The sequence below is a fragment of the Manis javanica genome, chromosome 5 (genome assembly GCF_040802235.1).
Source record: "Manis javanica isolate MJ-LG chromosome 5, MJ_LKY, whole genome shotgun sequence".
Classification (NCBI taxonomy): domain Eukaryota; kingdom Metazoa; phylum Chordata; class Mammalia; order Pholidota; family Manidae; genus Manis; species Manis javanica.
The window spans coordinates 3,102,014-3,124,223 of NC_133160.1; the positions used below are offsets into that span (position 1 = coordinate 3,102,014).

At 32.7% G+C, this 22,210-nt stretch overlaps 1 protein-coding gene across 20 annotated transcripts in view; it reads left to right on the plus strand.

Moving 5' to 3' along the window:
• Window positions 1–22,210, plus strand: part of SYCP2 (synaptonemal complex protein 2) — a 95,641-nt gene that overhangs the window by 17,174 nt on the left and 56,257 nt on the right. For 13 of the 20 annotated variants that reach the window (XR_012131217.1, XR_012131218.1, XR_012131219.1 and 10 more), the window contains exons 2-17: window positions 56–114; window positions 1,051–1,194; window positions 1,984–2,112; window positions 2,885–2,989; window positions 3,283–3,307; window positions 5,456–5,541; window positions 6,183–6,268; window positions 6,537–6,571; window positions 7,423–7,565; window positions 7,648–7,700; window positions 8,911–8,956; window positions 9,487–9,582; window positions 14,768–14,828; window positions 19,421–19,569; window positions 20,681–20,755; window positions 21,193–21,339. Coding sequence is in view for 16 of the 20 variants with exons in the window: in XM_073236384.1 (XP_073092485.1) it covers window positions 91–114; window positions 1,051–1,194; window positions 1,984–2,112; window positions 2,885–2,989; window positions 3,283–3,307; window positions 5,456–5,541; window positions 6,183–6,268; window positions 6,537–6,571; window positions 7,423–7,565; window positions 7,648–7,700; window positions 8,911–8,956; window positions 9,487–9,582; window positions 14,768–14,828; window positions 19,421–19,569; window positions 20,681–20,755; window positions 21,193–21,339 (1,404 nt within the window). In the remaining 4 variants the exon portion in view is untranslated. Of the gene's footprint in view, window positions 1–55; window positions 115–1,050; window positions 1,195–1,983; window positions 2,990–3,282; window positions 3,308–5,455; window positions 6,572–7,422; window positions 7,566–7,647; window positions 7,701–8,910; window positions 8,957–9,486; window positions 9,583–14,767; window positions 14,829–19,420; window positions 19,570–20,680; window positions 20,756–21,192; window positions 21,340–22,210 lie in introns of those variants that run through there. The other 7 variants (XM_037006379.2, XM_073236385.1, XM_073236389.1 and 4 more) reach the window with 7 other exon arrangements.

Genomic DNA, 22,210 nt, shown 5'->3' on the forward strand with positions numbered 1-22,210 from the left:
AAACTATAAACATATAAAACATTGTAAGATTCAAAAAATGTATGTTTTCTTTTAGGTGTTTGTTTTGTGCTGTTTTAAAATTAAATCAAAATGCCAATAAGACCATATGTCCAGGTATGTACCTAGATCAAAAGGAATTATTTTAATTCCTAAAATTACTTTCTGGTTATAGGTATTAAGTACTATATTTTTTAGGAAAGACAAAGTTTGTTTTTATGAAATAGCCAAGAGTAGAATAATTTAAATAAAAATGTTATCCTTTCATTTTTTTCAATAGATTTGTTTTCAAAAGTTGTAATAAAGTATTAAAAATGCTGAATATATATAGCTTTTATATTGAAAAGAATTATGTACTGATTTGTGTTTAATTTGTGCCTGGACATTTATATCAAGGTTTAAAATTATAAGGTACTTGTGTTTAGGTAAAGACTAAGTTTTAATGTATCTGTTTAATATGTATGTGATTTACCACTGAGTCTGGTGATCAGATTATAGTATGAAAATTCCTTATTAAAGATATTGTACTTTAATAGTAGGCACAGCAGATTTTTGTAAATGTTATAAAAGTATAATACTAAATTATATATGTAATGCTTAAGTTATATTGGTTGTTATAGTTCCTAAAAAGTGCTTTTAACAGTCTTCATGCATTTTTAAAAACTAAGCCTCATTAAAGTTAATAGTCAAATATTTTAGAGTTTTACTCATAGTATTAAGTGTTAGTTACTATAAAGTTGATTTTACTTCTTTCATTAACAAATTTTTGTTGAGTTCAACATAATGATGACTTTCCAATAAAAGATATGAAGTGGGAAATGAGTAAAATATATTTTTTCTTATATAGAGTCTTGTTATCAAAGAAACTTAGTCTCTAACTGCATTATTCCAACATTCGTAGAGGGCAGGCTTTTTTTTTTAATAAGTGAATTGATATTCTATAAGCTCTTTTGAGAATTTGTGTGTGAGAACAATTCTCAAATTACTAGATCGTATAAGGTAACTAATTTTGGTTTTGATTCAATAAACTTGCTATTGACTGTGTTTCTGTAGCAGTTGGAAAAATGCATTGATGATGCTTTAAGAAAAAATGATTTCAGACCTTTGAAAACACTTTTACAAATTGATATTTGTGAAGATGCGAAGATTAAATGCAGTAAACAGTTTCCCCACAAGTTGGATAACCTTATATGCAGGGTAAATATTCATTTTTGTTGAATATTAAAATATTAGATAGCACTCTTTCTAGGAAGGAGTACTTATTTGGAAGAAATGAACAAAAAGCTTTGGTAAGCTCACTTAAATCCCCTAAATAAATGTTTATCTCACCACTTTTTTTATTTGAGGAGTCCCATATAATGTACTAGACTTGTTTTCTAAATGCAATATGCAAAAAGCTTTATTTACTTAGTGTTACCATAATTAACTGTTACCTAAACTGGGGTGAAATGTTTAGCCTTTTTGAAGTTTAAACAACTTAATCTATTTTAAAAAGCCTATCAATATATTCTTCATGTTATGTGACAATGCTTGGTGCTTGCAAAAATAAAACAAAATAAGGAAATCATCCAAAACATTGGATTGATTTATCATATGTAAGACATTTTTATACCTGTGAAAAAGTGATTATTGACTATCTACCCCAGGATCTGAGATTTGTTATGAATATAAAAGATAGAGTAAAAATTTCTTGTGTCCATTAATTAAATACATGGAGCTTTTTCAAATTGGAGAGGTAACTGATTCCTTGTGTCGTAGTCTAGTTTCTTGAATTTACACAGATCTGCATTTTTGTTCTGAGTTTGCCATAAGCCAGCTGGGTGGCTTTAGGCCGCTATTTTTAACCACACTTGTGTCCTCTACCATATGAAGATTATGATAATGGCCAACTTTCATGCTTTGTAAGGATTATAAAGCTCCTGACACAATGTCAATTCCATATTGTTATGTGTTTACAGATGTTTAAATGTGTACTTTTCATTTCAGGAGCTTAACAAAAAGGATATTCAAAATGTTTCAACCATTTTGGTTTCTTTTGGAAGATGTGCCAAAAATCTTAATATGTTGGGGCAAAGTGGACTTCTAACTATGATAAAACAAGGACTAGTCCAAAAGATAAGTATAGAATATGTAATATATTCATATGAGGACAATAGGACTAAAGGTATGCATTATAATAACATCGGTGGGTCAGAAAGTTGAAATACAAATTTAGGAACTTAGAAACCTTGAGGTAAAGTATTTTTATAATCTGTGGTGTTACAAAGAAAAAAATCACAGGGGAACTACACAGGCACCCTGACAGACATATGAATTTAAGGTCACAAGTTTCCCTAAGGCTTTTGCTTTATTTTCTCTTTAGCTCATCTTAATCATTATTTAACTCCATTTTTCTTTTTGTATTGTTTATTGTGTCTCCTATGCTAGAATGTAAGATACTGATTTTTGTCTTTTTTTTTTTCCATTGATGTATACCCAGTGCCAAGAACAGTGCCTGGAATGTATTATGCACTCAAATATCTGAATTAGTTAAAGTAAAACAATACCCAAATTTTCAAATAGTAACAGTGCCAAAGTAACCTAACTTGTGATGATACTTTATTGTCATCTATTATATGTAGCTGAACTAGGAATTTGAAGTGGGAGATAAAGACCTCCTACGAGGAATTAGGATCAAGTTCATCCATTCCCACTTAAACAGTGGACAAATATAGTGAGTGACCTGTAAACACAATAAAGATGTTGAAAAGCATGAACTTATTTTGATATAGTACTGGAATTGTTATTTTTGAATTTTTTATTCCTAGGTTTATTGTTTATGCAAAAATAGATAAGTACATTATTAAAATTGAATTCAAAATAACTAATATATACATTTCTTTTTTACATGGTTTCCTGGTTTGAAAAATCCAAGGAGATTATTCTGAGTCGAGGAAATTCAAAAGATGAAGCTGTTATAAATATGATAGAAGACTTATTTGATCTTTTGATGGTAAAGATCACATTGATTAACTGATCGTGTAAAGCATGTGTTTGCTTAAAAAGTTCGTGTTCTGTATATCCTGAGCCTAAAAGTTGCTAACAGACTGTTTAGTGACTTGGTTGGATTAGTCTATTCAGATTGTATAAAGCATTTCTCCTGATTAATATAATTGAATAATTAGTTAATAAATCAAAGTTAAATAGCAGTAAGTTCAAATGTAATTTGTCATTTTATACCCTTTGTAATGGTTTATATTATAAGGTGGCAAATTATAAATTAAAAATTATTCACTTTCTTTTCAGGTCATACATGACATCAGTGATGAAGGTATAATAAACATTTTAATTCTATTAGAATATAATTTGCTGTTAGAGTATAAGTTTGAAATTTTCATGGTGTTGTCCTAAGATTAGAAATTCATTATCAAATTGACTAACTTTTGTTATTGGATTGACAAGCTCTTTTTTGTAAAGAGCTCAATAGTAAATATTTTAGGCTTTATATTAGGGCCAAGAGAAAAGAAATCATGAATATTATGTAGGTATTTATATAACAAGAAAGAAAACAAATTTCCACAAATGTTTTATTGGTAAAATTCAAAATAATAATTGAGTACAATGTTTTTGTAATATGGGTCTACTAATGAGGAGAATAGCTCTCTCTTTTGAGGGAATGACATTTCACTGAATTAAGGTTCAAACTTAGTATTTACTGTTACAAAAGTTGATTGCAAATGTTCATTTGTCTGTGTTTATCTGTAATTAAATTTTATGTATGTTGCATTAGAAAATATCTTTTCATGCAGATACTGCCAAATACTGATGACAGTTCTTGAGCATGATTTTTAATTGAGCATATTCATCACTTGGAAAGCATATATCTAATTAAGTTAGGCCCTTAATATTTGCTTTTTAGATGTTATTACATCTAAAGATTAGTCACTTTCAATTGAAAACTAGGTGGAAGCTCCTCAATTGCACAGTTAAATGGGTTTTGAAATATGGAAGTTTCCATTGCATTTATATCATTGTCCATAAATGCTGCTTGACCTGTAGTTGCAACTTGGAAAAAAATATATTGCTTATAACTTTGTGTGGAAGTGGAGATGTCACTTCTTGTTTTAACTTTTGACACCCTGGGGAATATATAAAACAGTTTGTCATTACTTGTGATCCAGGAATTTTAATTTCATTTAAATGACCTTATTAAAGTATAACTTTCTCACATAAATACTATTTTGCCTTGTAATTTTGGGTTGAATTCATTAAGAAACTATCAACTCTGCAGCCCAAGCTAATTACCAAGTTCATTCATTGGTAATTGATAATGGCTTTGTTCATAAGAGCAGATGAAATTCACTTTGATACTGCTGGTTCAATAAAACATGATAGATTCAAGTATTTCTACAGAGTACCTGCTGATATAATCATACAAAAATGGGCAGTAGATGGAATTTGGTTTGTGAGCTATAGTTTGCCAACGTATAATCTAATAGAACAAAATTTTCATTAGTCCACTGAGAACATAGAACATGTTACAACTCATCCTTCCACTTGTGGCTAGCTGGTGTCTTGTGCCAAGCAATCAGTCCAAGTTATTTTCTCTCTCTGTTGGTTGAGGAAGAATACCTTGGATTGGAAGTTGAGGCTGGTGAATTGTTTTAAATAAAGGAACAGCTATTTGCTGCCTTCAAAAATAAAAAGTTTTGAAGTATCAATGTTAATTTCTGTAGTAGTTAATGCTACCTTTTCATTGACTTCTTTGCAGTTAACATAACAGTCTAGTCTAAATTAAGTTTCTATGGGAGAAAATGGTCCTAAAGCACCAGTGATTATAAAGTGATGCAACTTATTTTTAAGTAAATCTTTTCAACTAATTAATTTTTTCTTTCAATGCAGTCACCTTGGAAAGTTGTACATTTTCAGCTGCATTATTGCCATTTAAAAAAAATTGCCTTATGAAATAGCATGTGGCAAATTCCTATTTAGTGTTGAACAAAGCTTTGTCTTTTGACAGTAGGGTTAACTTTTAGAAATGGCTCAAGATATTTAAATTTTCATGATGTCAAGAGAGGTGTTGGTAGCCATTGTGGAATTTTTGAGTTATGACTATAAATTAATGAGATGAACTTTAATAAAATCTCAAAATAGAAGTTTCCACACTTTTGAACTACATTTAATTCAAAAAGGTAATACTGCCATACATGCCTAAAGGAGAAGCTGGATTTGAAGTTTGTCTTTTGCCAGAATTAAAACCAGTCACATCTGTTGAATGGTGTTTTTTCATTTTTCAAAGTTCTGATAGCTAGGGAGTGGCAGAGCCAGGACTGAACATCATGTTCATGACACCCAGGCCAGTCAGCAGGCTGCCTTCTGAGCTGAACTAGTAGCATTATTCCTGTTAGCTCCTCTAAGAAAAGATTTCCTTTTAAAACAACTTAAAATATGTATTAATCAATATAACACTTTTATTCAGGTAAAACGCAAGTAGTGGAAAGCTTCATACCTCGGATTTGTGCCCTGGTTATTGACTCAAGAGCAAATATTTATATTCAGCAGGAGGTAAAGTCATGTATTAGATTTTCTTTTAAAACCTAAAAATAATGACGTCTACATTTGGTAGCATTTCATCAAACAATTAATTATTTTATCTTGTCACTAATTATCATGTACGTATTTCTGTTGCCTTAATTCATTGCCTGAGATGATAAATATATCAATGATGAATGGTTAAATATTTATTGATAATTAATAACCATATGGGTTTATGTGTACAAATAGCTCATATGAGAATAAATCACACCATCCAGATATTAGGAGTTTTTAAGTATTTAAATGCCAAAAATAACCTGTATTAACATTATATGTGTGTGTACATGTATATAACCATAAGAACAAATATTAATGTGATAATATATTTGCTTTCTTAGTTCTTAAAATAGACCAATACAAACATGTCATATTGCAGAGATTCTAACTGGACTCGTATATATTATATTTCCGATATCCTGAGTTTTATGGTTTTTGTAGTCACTGTGTTTTATACTTTATGTGCTTTCCTCTGCCCTTCTCTGTTCCTTGCCTAAAATGCTTTGATTAAGAAAAAAGTAGGTCTCTAAGCTTATGTACCTAGAATATTTCTCTAAATACTTAATGTTTCATTAAATATGTAAAGTCAATGAGTTCTTTTTTTTCTTTTCTAGACTCTTAAAAAAATGAATGCTATGCTTGACAAAATGCCTCAAGATGCCAGGAAAATACTCTCTAACCAAGAAATGTTAATTCTCATGTAATAATTTCTACTATTTTACTTTAGTTAGTGGTTAAAGTAAAAAATTTAAAGGATGTTTTATAAGTCAACAAGGCAACCATGAGTTGATTAACAATTAAAACTGATCAACTGTTTTCGGCTCCTAATATATTTTATGGATATATTTTCTGCAAAAGTCTGTGATACTAGCCAATTATAAATTTTGGTGAAGTTTTTTTCCCCCAAATATGGGCTTTCTATTTAATTGATACTAGTCTAGTATATAATCTGTTACTTTGATTCACAGGAGTAGTATGGGACAAAGGATTTTAGATGCTGGAGGTATGTTCTTTTTTCCAAAATGTTCATATTTGAAATTTTTCCAAATTTATTAATAGAATATAATAATCCTTTTAGTCAAAATATTAACATTGTAATGTAGTGAGATTGTGTGAGAGAATTATAAACCATCTATATACCAACAGCAATTTTTAATTACTTTAATGGATAATTAAATGATAAATATCTCTGGGTCTAAAACAATTAAACATGACAGAGTTGTTCAATATAATTTGTGCCTGGTGATAAACTTATGAATAACTTTTCCAATGCATTTGAATTCTTTTGCTAACAAATTCCTCAAATGCCATTTTATGAAGAGGTTCAATATCTCATGACTGATATATGTATATATGTTTCAATGTGTTAATTGAAACAACTAAAATTTTCTTTCCTAAGTTTCATATAAGAAAAGTTTGATGTAGTGGTTTGCATATAGAACAAACCATTAGTTTAAAGTATTTTGTTATAACTGCAAACATCATATTACATAAAAGGAAAACAAGGATTCTGCGATTTATGGGCTGTTGTATGAGTTATATAGCAGTTCATAACTCTATTAAAATGGAAAGAGAGTCTGAATAAGTGTTTCATTTAAATACCCATAAGAATTATTCTTCACTTCTTCTGTTAGTAAACTTGTTTTGTTATCTGGGATGTATTTATTCCTGTAATGATAAGATACTTCTAATTCATATGAGGAAAATGGCAAAACATGAGTAAATTACTCATCTGTTACTAACATTTTCCTTATTTCTCTTGCTGGTCCCTAGTACCTTATAAGATGTATTGGCTTTTCTAAAACTCTTCTTTTTTATAATTTCAAGTAACACATTAACAATTTTTTTTTGAAGATTATGATTTACAAGTAGGTATCGTAGAAGCTTTATGTAGAATGACCACAGAAAAACAAAGACGAGAACTGGCATGTCAGTGGTTTTCAATGGATTTTATTGCCAATGCATTTAAAGGAATTAAAGACTCTGAATTTGAAACAGTAAGTAGTAAAAATAACAAATCAACAACCCTTGAAAAAAATTATTATACTTTTTAAAAGTCTCTTTCTTTTTAAACATTAGGATTGCAGGATATTTCTCAACCTTGTAAATGGCATGCTTGGAGACAAGAGAAGGTAAGCTTGATGCAGTACTGGACGATTTACTGATGAAGTAGAGCTGAAGAGACAGCACACAATGTTGAACCTTAAAAAATTTAACTTTATTTTGTTATGTTGGAGTGTAAATGTGCAGGATAGTACATTACACTAACACTATCTAATAAATTACTGCACTGGCATGCTGAAATAATCCTCCACTGGTTTTATTTTGCTTTATAATTTTTAGAGGAAAAATGCATTCTTAATTAATGTAACTTTGAATGTCTAAAATTGGTTTACTGTTTTTCGTAATTTCATATACATTATCATAAATTTAGTATTTGAAGAATGATAAAAATCTGGGCATAAATATTGAGCTTCCTTCATCTACATACTGGAATAAAAATGCATAGCAAGCATATATCATTTTCTTTTATAATTAACATACTGTAGGATTTTCTTTCTGAAGTTACTTAAAATGTCAGGAATGGGCATAGAAGGATAGGTAATGTAAATATTTCGCTTTTGATAATGACAAAAAAATCAAAGTACTTGCAGTGTAGTGCCTGGTACCCCATAGTTGCTGAGGATACATTTATTGGATAAATGAGCTCACATTCATTTTACTTAATAAGGAAATGAAAGAGAGTGCAAGAAGTCATACTATTAGGATTTGAACATCAGTTTCTTCCCCTCTTCCTATTCTAACGTTGGGCAAGTTATTTAATCTTGCTTGCCTCAGTTTCCTTAGCTGTAAAATAAGAAATCTAATGATCCCTACTTCATATGTTTGTTGTGAAGATTAAATGAGCTAATTAAATGCTAAGTGCTTATAATAATATTTGACCATGAAAGCACTCAATGAATTTGGCCATTTTTATTAACCAGTATTATTGAGTTCCACTCTTCTTTCCCCATGTGTGTCCTATGAGAACTTTTACTGTATTAATAGTATAAGCTAAATTAGGAATCTCTGCTCATAGTTGATAGCACAAAAAGTAATTTGGTACAGTTAGTCAAAATGTTAAGTAGTATCCTCAAAGTAACATGCTTTCTCTACAGAAACAAATTTCCAGTAAACTTGTATTTTAAACAGTGAAGAAGAAGGAGATAGAGTTTTATTTAAATTGTTATGACTTCTGCCTAATTTCCTTTTGATTTCAGGCATGATTTTTATGGCAAGTCAAAATTATGCTGTGAAAGCTTATTCATTTTTTCCTTTAACTCAAACTTCTTTTTATTTTAGGGTCTTTACATTTCCATGTTTATCAGCATTTCTTGATGAATATGAGGTATGTTTTAAATTTAACATATGTAGTATTATTGAATGGGTTTTGAAGCAAGGGTCAAATGAATTACAGGTTACAAACTGACAAGAATGTTAAAAAATAGTCACAGTTGGATCATGAAGCTGGCCTAGTACTCTGCATCTGAGAGACATTTTATGAGATGGCGTATTTATAGCCAAGGATAACTGAAATACAGAGGCTATACTTCATATTTTCTTCTTTCCTTAAGTTCATTATTGATTTTCATTCACAAATATTTTCAAAATAATACTTTAAACCTTTATTTGCATTTGGAATACTTGTGACTTCTTGGGGCCAGCTAATTTCTAAGTGAAGTATCAAGGCAGCATTTCTTTTGATTGTTTCTAAACTGATTTCATTACTCTACTTGTCTGTTTGTTACCTTCGCTCACCTTCTAGTTTTCCTTTTTTCCTTTTAAAAAGACTCAAAACCAAGATATAACCTAATCTTAATTTTCTGTTATCACTTTAAAAGCATAGTATATACTAGTTTTACATGTTTATTTTACTAGCTGCAAATACCATCAGATGAAAAACTTGAGGAATTTTGGATAGATTTTAATCTTGGGAGCCAGACTCTGTCATTCTACATTGCTGGAGATAATGATGTAAGATTCATTCCCTTTGTACCATTTTGTATGTATGTATATATATATATATATATAATATGTTAATTTAAAACATGGATTTCTTTGTATATTTTTTTCTAGCTATTTAAATAGATTTCAGTATTAGCTCTAATAATTTTGATTAGCATGGTAACCTATCAAGCTAGTTAGAAATATTGTTTCATTAATATCCAAATTATTTTATTGCAACAGAAAAATTAATACTAAATATTAATACTAGTTTTTTAACAAGGTTTTCAGAAATAAATGCATATTAATAATAGATAAAATTTAACATTCACATGAACAAACTGAATTGAATCTAGAAAAGTCAAGTTACTCAAATACAGAGACACTTAGTTAAAAATAACTAACAGATAATGGCAAGTGGTCTTAATCCATTTGTAAAATCTTTTGTTTGAAAATAGGGCTTGATTCTTACAGTATTTGGAGGCGAATTTTACCTCTCTGTGTTCTGTGATGTGTTATAGCTGTCTTTAAACTTTTCAGCCAGGTGGTGTATTTTCTACTGACCTCTTTTTCACCTGTGGATAATTCTTGAGCCATTGTTTACAAATAGCTATCACTTAATATTTGGTACGTTGGCATACTTCTGGCTCAAACTGTATAGTCACTTTGCCAAAATCTGATTAAGAGTTGAGTACATTAACTAATCTAATTGTGGCTGTTGATACTGTAATGAGATGTTAGTCTTTTTAGTCTGTCTCTTATAAAATTCTGCTTTTTGTTCCAGCTAAACTCTTTATAGATGAACCCTAACTGTTCTGTTATTTCTGTTTACTGAAAGATACATAGTATGGTTAGTGCATAGGGTGCAAAGGAAATTGGAAAGAAATAAGCCAGCCCGGAGCCAAAGAAAGAGTATACCTAGGAGATAACATCAATTCAGTGAGTATCTATTAAGAACTCACTATGTGTCAGATAAAGGCTAGGCACTGAGGATCACATTCATGTAAAAGATTCTCCTGGTAAGGAGAATGGATTAAAAAGGTACAAGACCAGACAGAGGCAGTTAGGAGACTTTTATAATAATCCAGGTGAGAAGTGATGTTGGCAGTTTTAGAAAGTGACGGTGGGGATGGATGGAAATAGATGGATTCCAGAAAAACTTGAGAGGAAGTAGACTTGAGCAGACTTGGTGATTTGTAGTAAAAAGAGGAAGGATTAATGAGCCTTGGGTAATAGAATGGATGGAGATGCTGTCACATGAGGATAATTTCTGCAGGAGAAAGATGATTTCAGCTTTGTAAGTTTTGATTTGGAGATGCTTGTGGGATATTCAGCTGAAGATACCTGGTAAGCATTTGAATATATTGGTCTGACATTCAGGTGAGAGAACTGAGCCGTAAGTAGAGTTTAGAAGCACTCTTTTATATAGATGATAAATATAACCATGGTATTTAATAACTGCCTAGATGACAGAACTATGAAAAACACAAATTCATACAGGATAGGTAGAAGAGAGTCTAGCCTAAAGGATACTTGAAGAATCAGCCAGAAGAGAACAAATTAAAAGAGTATCATATGTGAAAGGCAGGGGAAAGTTGTATTTATTTGAGGAAATGCTTAACACTGTCAAAACAATTGTGAAATAAAGTAAAAACTGGTGATCCATGAAACAGCAGTTTCATTTAAGCAGTGAGGTTTAGGCATTCATAAAAAGTTGAAATGTTTGTAGAGGAAGTAAACACATTGAATTAATAGAAAAAGAGCACAATAGTAGCTAAGTAAAATGTGGGTTCAAGGGAGGGATTTTTGTTAGATACTTTATTTTAAACAGCTTCTTAAAATCGATGGCTGGAGTGATAGATTGAAAAGAAATTGAGGTCAAGAGGTAGAGAGTGTAGTGGGGGGCGCAGAGCAGGAAGTGAAGATGAAACAAGATGGCACAGGGTATCAGGAACTATCAGAGCCAAGTGAGGGCATATCTTTGGTTAGGCTGTGATTTATACTTTTTAAAAATCTGAGCATTTCCGTAATAGAAAGTTTTTTTAAAAAAGGAAGGCAGCAAGCCAGTTACCTCCATAAATGAGGAAGAATCACTTTGGAGTTAGTAGATGATGATAACCAGTAAGTATAGCAAATGCCAGCTGGCATGTGCCTTAAAGAGCAAGTTTTGAAACACAGAGAAATACGAAGTTGCTCAAAGCACCAGGGAAAGAACAGGATACCAACCCTTTCCTCCTGATCCAGAGGTTTTGAAGTATGGGATAATTAACACCTTAAGTGGAGAGGGCTGTAATGATAGTGGTACCCTCAGAATATAGACTGGTTTCATTTAATGCAAAGAAGTTGAGTTAGTGAAGACATTGAGGATTTAGGGGAATTTCTATGTAGTGATTTGTCCTTGAATAACAAAAGAATTGGATCTACAGGCATACCTTGGAGATCTTGGGGATTCGGTTCCAGACCAGCACAATAAAGCGAGTAAAACAAATCTTTTGCTTTCCAAGTGCATGTAAAGTTTGTTTACACTATACTGTAGTCTGTTAAGTGTGCAAGAGCATTATATCTCAAAGAAAATGTACATACCTTAATCTAAAAATGCTTCATTGCTAAAAAATGCTAACCATCTGATCTTTCAGTGAGTTGTAATCTTTTTGCTGGTGGAGGGTCTTGCCCCAGCATTGACAGCAGCTGACTCACCAGAGTGGTGGTTGCTGGGTTGGGAGGAGCTGTGGCAAGTTCTTAAAATAAGACAATGAAGTTTGCTACATCAATTGACTTTTCCTCTCAGTTGATTTCTCTGTAGCATGTGATGCTGTCTGGTATCATTTTACCCACAGTAGAACTTCAAAATTAGCATCCATCCCTTGCTGCTGCTATTACCAATTATTTATGTAACATTCTAAATCCTTTGTTGTCATTCCAGCAGTCTTAACAGCATCTTCACCAGGAGTAGATTCCATCACAAGAAACTACTTTCTTTGTTTACCTGTAAGAAGCAGCTCCTCATCTGTTAAGGTTTTATTATGAAATTGCAGTGGTTCAGTCACATCTTCAGGCTCAACTTCTGATTCTCTTTCTCTTGCTACTTCTACTACACGTGCGGTTACTTCTCCGCTGGTCTTGAACCCATCTAAGTCGCCCATGAAGGTCGGCATCAGCTTCTTCCAAACTCCTGTTGATGTTGGTATTTGACCTCTTTCCATGAATCACAAATGTTCATTAAGGCATCTAGGATGTTGAATCCTTTCCAGAAGGTTTTCAGTTTACTTTTTCCAGATTCATCTGAGGAATCACTCTGTGGCAGCTATGGCCTTATAAAATGTATTTCTTAAAAAATAAGACTTGAAAGTCGAAGTTATTCCTTGATGATAGGCTACAGAACACATGCTGTGTTGGCAGACATAAAAATACGAACCTCATGGTCAGTCTCCTTCCGAGCTCTTGGGTGATGGGTGCATTGTAATATTTTGAAATGAATCTTTTTCTGAGCAGCAGTCTCAACAGTGGACTTAAAATAGTCAGTAAACCATGTGGTAAACAGATGCGCTGTCATTCAGACTTTGTTGTTCCATTCATAGAGCACAGGCAGAGGAGACTTAGCATACATCTTAAGGGTCCTAGGATTTTTGAGTGGTAAATGCTCATTGGCTTTAGCTTAAAGTCACCAGTTGCCTCTACCCAAAACAAGAGAATCAGCCTGGCTCTTGAAGCTTTGAAGCCAAGCATTGACTTCTCTAGCTATGAAGGTCCTAGATAGCTTTTTCCAGTACAAGGCTGTTTGATCTCCATTGAAAATCTGTTGTTTTGTGTCGCCATCTCCATCGATCACCTGAGCTAGATCTTCTGGATGACTTGTCGTAGCTTCTGTATCGGCACTTCTATGTTACGGAGATGGCTTCTTTCCTTAAACCTCATGGACGATCTCTGCTGGCTTCAGACTTTTCCTCTGCGGCTTTGTCATCTCTCTCAGCCTTCATAGAATTGAAGAGTTGAGGCCTTGCTCTAGATTAGGCTTTAGTTTAAGGGATTGTGTCTGGGTTGATCTGTCCAGAGTACTAAAACTTTCTCCATATCAGCAATAAAGCTGTTTTTATCATTGGTGTGTTCACTGGAGTAGCACTTTTAATTTCCTCTAAGAACTTTACTTTTGCATTCATAACTTACTTATTTGATGCAAGAGGCCTGACTTGTAGCCCATCTTGGCTTTTGATATGCCTTCCTCACTAAGCTTAATCATTTCTAGTTTTTGATTTGAAGAGATATGTATAAACTCTTCCTTTTACTTGAATATTTAGAGTCTATTCTAGGGTTATTAATTGGTCTAAGTTCAATATTGTTGTGCCTTAGGGAATAGGAAGGCCTGTGGAAAGGGAGCGAGCTGGGGGAATAAGCCCAAAAGAATGATAATAATAACATCAAAAGATCGTTGATCACAAATCACTATAACACGTATAATGGAAAAATTTTGTGAGAATTACCAAAATGTGACACAGAGACATGAAGTGAACAAATGCTGTTGGAAAAGTGGTTCCCATAGATTTGCTTGATGTAGGGTTGCCCCAGACCTTCCGTTTGTAGAAGTGCAATTACCTGTGAAGCACAGTAAAGCAAAGTGCAGTAAAACAACAAGGTGTGTCTCTATTCTCCTCACAACATTACTGAAAGGTTTAGGGTCCCATCTTTTAAGAATGGCATCTAATTTTTACTACAACTTTTTTTGTGATTTCAGTATTATTTTACTCAGTTATACAAATTTTAAATGAAAATACTTGGAAGGGTAAAATATTTTATGATAGTGTTCATGTGTATTCAGTATTCGAATCTAAGGACAAATGAGTGTAGATTGAGGAATGAGTGTGACTTCACAAAACATTTCAAAGGAAGAAATAAGAGGATTTGGTAACATTTTTTTCAGAAGGGATATCCTTTAATATTAATATATAATCTCTTTTTTGGTCAAGAATAGGTGACTATAAAATTAATACCAGTATTCTCCTTTAAAAGTGAAAAAATAGATTAAGTGTGGCATGCACAATACATGTCATTGTGTGGAGTCAACTGACGGAACAAGAAATGTCTTATATCAATTGGTTACTTCATGTTACTTAGTCAAAAATAAACTTTATTGTTTGTATAACCTAAAAAGTGGTGTTTAAAGAAGATTTAGGGAGGAATAAATTACTATTTATGGTCAAAACCTGTTTTTAAATTTAAGGATCATCAGTGGGAAGCAGTCACTGTGCCTGAAGAAGAAGTACAAACATACAGCATTGAAGGTGACCGCCTTGTTCTCTGTAATTCTCTTCTTAATTCTATCATATGGAGTAGAAGTTGTGTGCCTTCTGAGAAAACAAAATAGACTAATGAAAGCAAAATCACAACATTTCCATATGGTCACATTATATATTTGATAGTTCAGTATCACCAATTCCCTGACCCCACTTGCCCCCCATCCCCAGTCTCCCAGCTCCCTCCAATACTTCCTTCCATCTCTGTCTCCTCTGACACCCATGATCGGTCACTTCCTTGTCAACACGTTCGAGTCTCTTGCCCTTCCCTCCTATTTGTTGGTTTAGATCTAAACATCTAGTTTCTCTGCTCCTGTAACTTGAATTGTGTAACACTGTTGAACAAAAATGTTACAGCTTGGCAGACTGGCACCACTACAAATTCAGATGTAAAGACAAATTTTACTCATTTTAGTGGATATTTAATGGTATCTCGTGATAGTTTTAGTTTGCATTTTCCTAATGATCAGTGATGTTGAGCACTTTCTCATGTGCTTAGTGACCATTCACATATCTTCCTTTATGAACTATTTAAATATTTTGTGCATTATTACTGGGCTTCTTTAAATTAAGTATTTGAGTTCATATATATCCTAGATACCAATTCTTTGACAGATTTATGTTCTGTGAATATTTTCTCCTACTCTGTATCTTGCTTATTCATTTTCTTAATGGTGTCGTTGATGAGCAGGTGTTTCTCACTTTGAAGTCTGCTTGATCAGTATTTTTGTTTTATGGTTATTGCTTTTTGTAACCTAAGAAAATTTTGCCTTTTATCAACTCACAAAAATGTTTCACTGTTTTTCTATAAAAACTTGATGGTTTTAGCTTTTATGTTTAAGATTATGATCCATCTCAAATTACTAATGGTTATGGTGTGAGATAGGAGTGGAGGTTCATTTTTTTCATATAGATGTACAGTTATTTCAGGACTATTTGATGAAAAAGTTTTTCCTTTACCCACTGGATTTCATTGGTTTCCTTGTTGAAAATCAAATGACTAATAGAAGTGCAGGTCAATTTCTTGATGCTATAATCTATTCCATTGATCTATTTGTCATTCCCTATGCCAGTACCACTCTGTTTTGATTATTGTAAATGTATAGTTAGTCTTGAAGTCTTCTAACATTGTGTTTCCATGACTTGAGGAAATTCTAGACCTTTTGAATTTCCATATAAATTTTAGAATTGGTTTATTAATTGCTACAAAAAGCCTGCTAGAATTAATTTTGGGACTGTAGTTTAATATATGGAGAAATAATATTGTAACAATAGTAAGTATTTCAGCTCATGAACATGGTGTATCTTTCCATTTATTTAGGTATTGAGTATCTCTCAGCAATGGTTTGTAGTTTTCAGTGTAGAAGTCTTACACATCCTTTGATGAACTTATTCGCAAGTCTTCAATATTACCTTTCATGATTATAAATAGAATTGATCTTTAATTTCATTTTCCAAATATTTTCTACTCATAAATAAAAATACAATTGCTTTTGAAATACTTAATTTGTATCCTACAATTTTGCCAAAGTCACTGTTTAGTTCTAGTAGTTAGTTGTAAGGTTCCTGAGAATATTCTGGTAATTAATTATGGTGTCTGCAAAGAGAAGTAGGGTTTTACTTCTTCCTTTCTTATCTTATGCCCTTTCTTAAAGAACTAGCTTCCTTCCTTCCTTCCTTCCTCTATCCCCCTCTCCCTCCTTCTTCCCCACTCTTTCTCCCTTATTCTTCCCTTCCTCCCTTTATTTCTCCCTTCAGCTTATTGCAGTGGCTAGAACCTCCAGGACAATATTGAATAGAAGTGATAAAAGTGGTCAAGTTTGCTTCATGATTTTTGCTTAGGAAAGAACATTAAATATTTGAACCTCAAGCAAGGTTAGCTGAAGGTTTTTCTGTAGATACATTTGATGGATTGAGGAAGTTGATGAGTTTTCACAGATGTAAACACACATGAAACCATCGTGGCAATCAAGTTAATCAATGTACCTGTGACCCCCAAGTGTTCTTTATGCTCCTTTTAATCTATCCATCCTTTCTCCTGTCCCATCTCTCATCTCCAGCCAATCACTAATGTTTACCATGGATAAGTTCACATTTTGTAGAATTTATGTAAATGGAACCGTACAGCATGCAGCAATTTTTCTCTGGCAACTTTTTTTCAGATATATATATTTATATATTCCACTGTAGGATATATACTTCAGTTTGTTTATTCATTCACTCATTGATGGGTATTTGGAATGTATCCAGTTTTTAGCTATTATAAAATGCTGCTGTGAATATTCCTGTGTAATTATGTGTGTATATATGCTTCTGTTTCTCTTGGATAAATACTAAGAAGTGTAGTGGCTGTGTCATACCATTGGTATGTATTTACCTTTTCAGAAACTTTCAAACTGTTGTCCTACCTGGTTTTATGATTTTGCATTTTCACTGCCAGTGTACAAGAGTTTCAGCTGTTTCGCATCATTGCCAACACTTTATATGGTCAGTCTCACCTGCTTGCCCTATTGGAAGTGCCTAGAACCTTCCATATAATGTCAAGTAGAAGGGATGGAACAGAGGTCTTTTCTTAGTTTATGATGTTAGGGGAAAAGGCATTACTTTTTTTTTTTCCATGAAGTAATTATGGTGAAGTTTTTCGTATATGTGAAATTAAGGAAATTCTCTTTTATTCCTAATTTGCTGCTGAGAGCCTTCCTTTATCATAAACAATGTTAGATTTGGGGAAATGCTTTTCATGTATCTGTTTATATGATACATGGTTTCTCTTGTTTAGTTTCTTAATAGAAGTACATTGATTTTCAAATGCTAGACCAGCTTTGCATTGGGATAAACCCCACTTAGTTGTGATATATTATCCTTTTATATATCATCAGAATTGATTTGAAAAAAATTATTTAGGAATATAGTATTCTGCATACAGTGTTTTCTTGTAATGTCTTTTTTTTTTTAAGTTTTAGAATCAGGGTGATGTTAGCCTCAAGATTAATTGGCAAGTGTTCCATAGTCTTCAGTTTCCTGTATGTATGTGTAGAATTGATATTGTTTTTTCCTTAAGTACTTGGTAGTGTTTAGTAGTACTTGGTGAAGCAATGGGCTTGCCTCTTTCTTTGTTGAAGGTTGTTAACTACAAATTTAACTTATTTAATACATAAAGGGTTTTTCAGGTTATATCTTCTTGAGTAAACTTCGGTAATTTGTATCTTTCCAATTATCTGTTTCGTTCATGTTGTCAAATTTACTGGCATAAAGTGATTAATAATGGTTCTTAATTATATTTTTACTGTCTGTGGACTCTGTAGTGGTAGCCTTGCTGTGACTGCTGAAACTGATAAACTTATTTTTTTTCCTAATCAGTCTAATCAGAGCTGTTATCAATTTTGTTGATAATGTCACAAAACCAGCCTTTGGTTTCATTGATTTTCTCTGTCATTTTTCTATTTTCAATTGATCTCTGCTCTTATATTTCTTTTCTTCTGCTTACGTTAGTTTTAATTTGCTTTCCTGTTTCTTTTGTCTCAAGGTGGAAGCTGAGGTCAGTTATCTGAGCCTGTTCTACTTTTCGAATACAGCCATTTAGTACTGTAAATCCTCCCCACTAAGTACTTCTCAGCAGCAGCCTGCAGATCACAGTGTGTTGTGTTGCCATTTTTATTGATTTGATTCTTTTATATTTCTTTTCATTTCTTCCTGACCCACAGGTTTAAAGTGTTCTGTTTAGCTTCTATATATGGGATTTCAGGGATATTGTCCTGTTTTTGACAACTAATTTCATTGTTGTCAGAGAGCATTTTAAAAGAGTTGAGAATTCTTTTAAATTTATTGGCACTTACTTTATGATCCAGAATATAGTTTATGTTGGTAAGTGTTCTGTGTGCCCTTGAAGGAATGTGTATTCTGCTGATGTTGGATAGCGTTTGCGTTGATAGTGTTGTTCAAGTCATATCTATACTCACTGATTGTCTGCCTACTTGTTTTATCCCTTATTGAGAGGGTACATTGGAGTCACCATAGTACTCATTGTTTTTTCATGTGAAACCTTCATAAGAGTGTATATCAATCATACTTAATAAAAAAATTTTTAAAAAAGTGGTGGTATGTCCTCACCACACAATTTCCTGGCACTTAAGTTTTTATCGTGTTATTTACTGTCACACATTTGTAACAACTATGGGTTTAATAGAAATGTTTGAGTTGATGCTTATGCCTAGAAATATAGTGGTTTATGAAATTAAAATTACTTTCTTTGCCTCTTTTAAATTAAGAAAATAATTTTCTCAGATGTGTTCAGGGCATATTTATTAAGAACCTGTTAGAGTCCAGAATTATTTATTCAGCTAAAGCTCATTAGTTATATTACCCTGTAATTTATAGATCAGAAAACAGAGACTGAAAAATAAATTGACTTGATCTCTTTAAATAGATAGTACCAGAATTACTTACTTTAAATACTGTTACATCCTGAAAGTTAATTATGTTTCATTTCAGTTAATATGCTGCATGTTTTTCTTTTATACCTGTAGAGTGGTATCTTAGAAATGAATATAAACTAATCAGTATGATTTGTTTGTATACAGTGAAAGAATCAAAGAAGCTACTGGCTGTAATTCTGAAAAATATGATAAAAATTAGTCAAAGAGAAGGGAAGGAATTGTTTTTATATTTTGATGCATCATTAGAAATCACTAATGTGACACAGAAAATTTTTGGTACAAATAAATATAGGGTAAGTGTTTAAACTTTTAAGAAATATTATTTTCATAGTTCTGGAAACTTACAGTTACTTGGGGGCTATGTCTCATTAATATTTCTAGAGTTAAAATGATGTGAAGATTTTTAGTTCTTTAAATTTGTATTGTGAAATAGTCATTGAGATACATCTGTTAGAATCTCAGATGACAAAATTAGCATCAGCTACTCAAAACATTTAATGAATTCCTGCCAGGTGCTTGACATGAGACAAAGCCCTGTTTTGAAGATATTAAACATTGTGAGAATTACAGAATAAACCTCAGAAGAAGTAAATAAGGGAAAAGAAGGTATAGAAGTTGAGGAAAGGGAATGCTCAGCTTTAAAGGAAAGGCAGTAGAGATGGGACTTGAACTGGCCTTTGAGGTTGATGGATGAAATTTAAGATGTTTTACACGGTTGTGGAAGATATTATGAGTCAGACATTGTTTAAGCAGGATTCTAAAGGGACAATTCATGTTATGTTTGAGGGAGATAGTCTGTCAGCTAGTTTGAATAATGCATGTCTTTGTTCAAGCTGCTGTACAAAAATGTCATAGACTGGGTGGCTCCAATGAACATTTCTTTCTTATAGTTCTGGAGTCTGGGAAGTCTAAGATCAAGGCACCAGCAGATTTGGTGTCTGGTGAGGGCCCATTTCCTGGTTCCTAGTTGCCATCTTCCCACTGTGTCCTCACATGGTGGAGGGGGTGAGGGAGTTCCCTGGGGTCTCTTTTATGAGGGCACTAATCCCATTCTTAACGACTCTTCCCTCATGGTCAAATCATTTCCCAAAGGCCCCACCTCCTACTATCCCAATACCATCACTTTAGGATTAGGTGTCAGCACAGAAATTTTGGGGGAACACATTCAGTTTTATCAGTGCAAAAGAATTTATGGTGAAAAATAATACAGAATATGTTTGTGAGGAGGAACCCTTACCAAAATGGCAAGCTAAGAAGACTGGTTGGTGGGGAGTTGTTGAAGTGTTCTGGGAGAGTATTTATATATACAAAATAATGATTTGAACTAATCTGGCAATTTTGAAAGGAAACAGGTATGAAACACATAGGAGAAAATGACATCACTTTAAATTAATTTAATTGTAGGAATTTGCCAGAAAACAAAGTATTTCAGTTGCCAAAACATCTGTGCATATCCTTTTTGATGCAAGTGGATCACAGGTATGTCTAACTCACTTGATTTTGATCAGTGGGCTCAGTTTAACCCTAAATAATGGCACAGTAATAAAATTCCTGTTGGAAGGTGAATATCTAATAATAAATCATCTCAACATACATAGAGCCCTAATAAGGTATAAGTGATTTTTAAAATATGCTATTGATAATATATTTTAGCACATAAGGTAGTTATTAATACCAGTTTTGATAACTTTAAAAATTATAAAAGTACATCCTTCCACTAATGCCCAAAGCTTGTTTTGTGTTTATTAGTGGAATCTATTTGTTGGGTCACTTTGTGTGACTAAAAGTCATAACAGTACAGAGACCAAAGAACTGACCTTCATAAGTGTGAGATGAACACCTTAGGATACACCAGTGATTTTGAGAACTTCCTAATGGTTTGCAGTTTTAATTACTTTTTCCACATTCTCCAACAGATTCTAGTTCCAGAAAGTCAAAGCTCACCAGTTGAAGAAGAACTCATGAGTTTGAAAGAAAAACCTAACCCCCAAAAGGAATTTCCTAAACCTCCAAAATATATCAAAAACAGTAAGCAAGGGGACAGAAAAAGCACTCAACTTGAGGTAAATATGGTGTCAAATAGTCATTTGTGAAACAACATAGATCACATCATTGGTATATATAATTACAGAAAAAAACACCTAGAATTTATGTGTTAATAGCCTTTATCAGTAACAATTTGGAGTATTTTCCTGCCTTTTACAGCTGCAAACAAAGATAATGTTTCTTAAAATTGTGTTTATGTGTAGGGTCAGGACAAGACATACTATACACTTAGAAATTCCAAATCAGGGCTACAGAAGAAAGTTACTACCAGTTTTTGCATTTATCCTTCCCATTCCATCTTTGCATTCATCCATAATATGGAATACAGCTTATAATGTAATAATCTGATTTATATGAGGAAAGAAAGCAAACTATTCGGTTCTTTTTTCTCCTCCTTCACTGAGGATCTCCCTGCAGGCCACACGGATAGAACCACTTCTCAGTCTTCTCCATGTTTTGCCCTGACACTTGACGTTGTTAACAGCCATCTCTTAGCATCTTTGACTTCTGTTTAACATTTTATTTTTCTTCATACTTCTTTTACTGCATCAGATACTTTCTTACCCCACCTGCTAAGTGTTTATTTGTTCTAAAAGCTTGATACCCAGCCTTCTGAACATCTCTATGCCTTCTCCCTCAGACAGCTTCCTTATGTGCATGATTTTAGCTCTTAAACTATACCAGACTTCTCTTCAAGCTTTATAGCTACAGCTCTACTTAATCTTCTAATATTTCCTCTTGTATGTCTCTTCACTTCCTTTCTCAAACAGTTTGTCTTATGTCTCCAATTTGCTTCTGTCTTGATACCTCTTCAATAATGCTACCATTTATTTTTCTGATGATATTCTTGATTCCAGCTTTTTCTTCCCTCATATCTAGATAGCACAA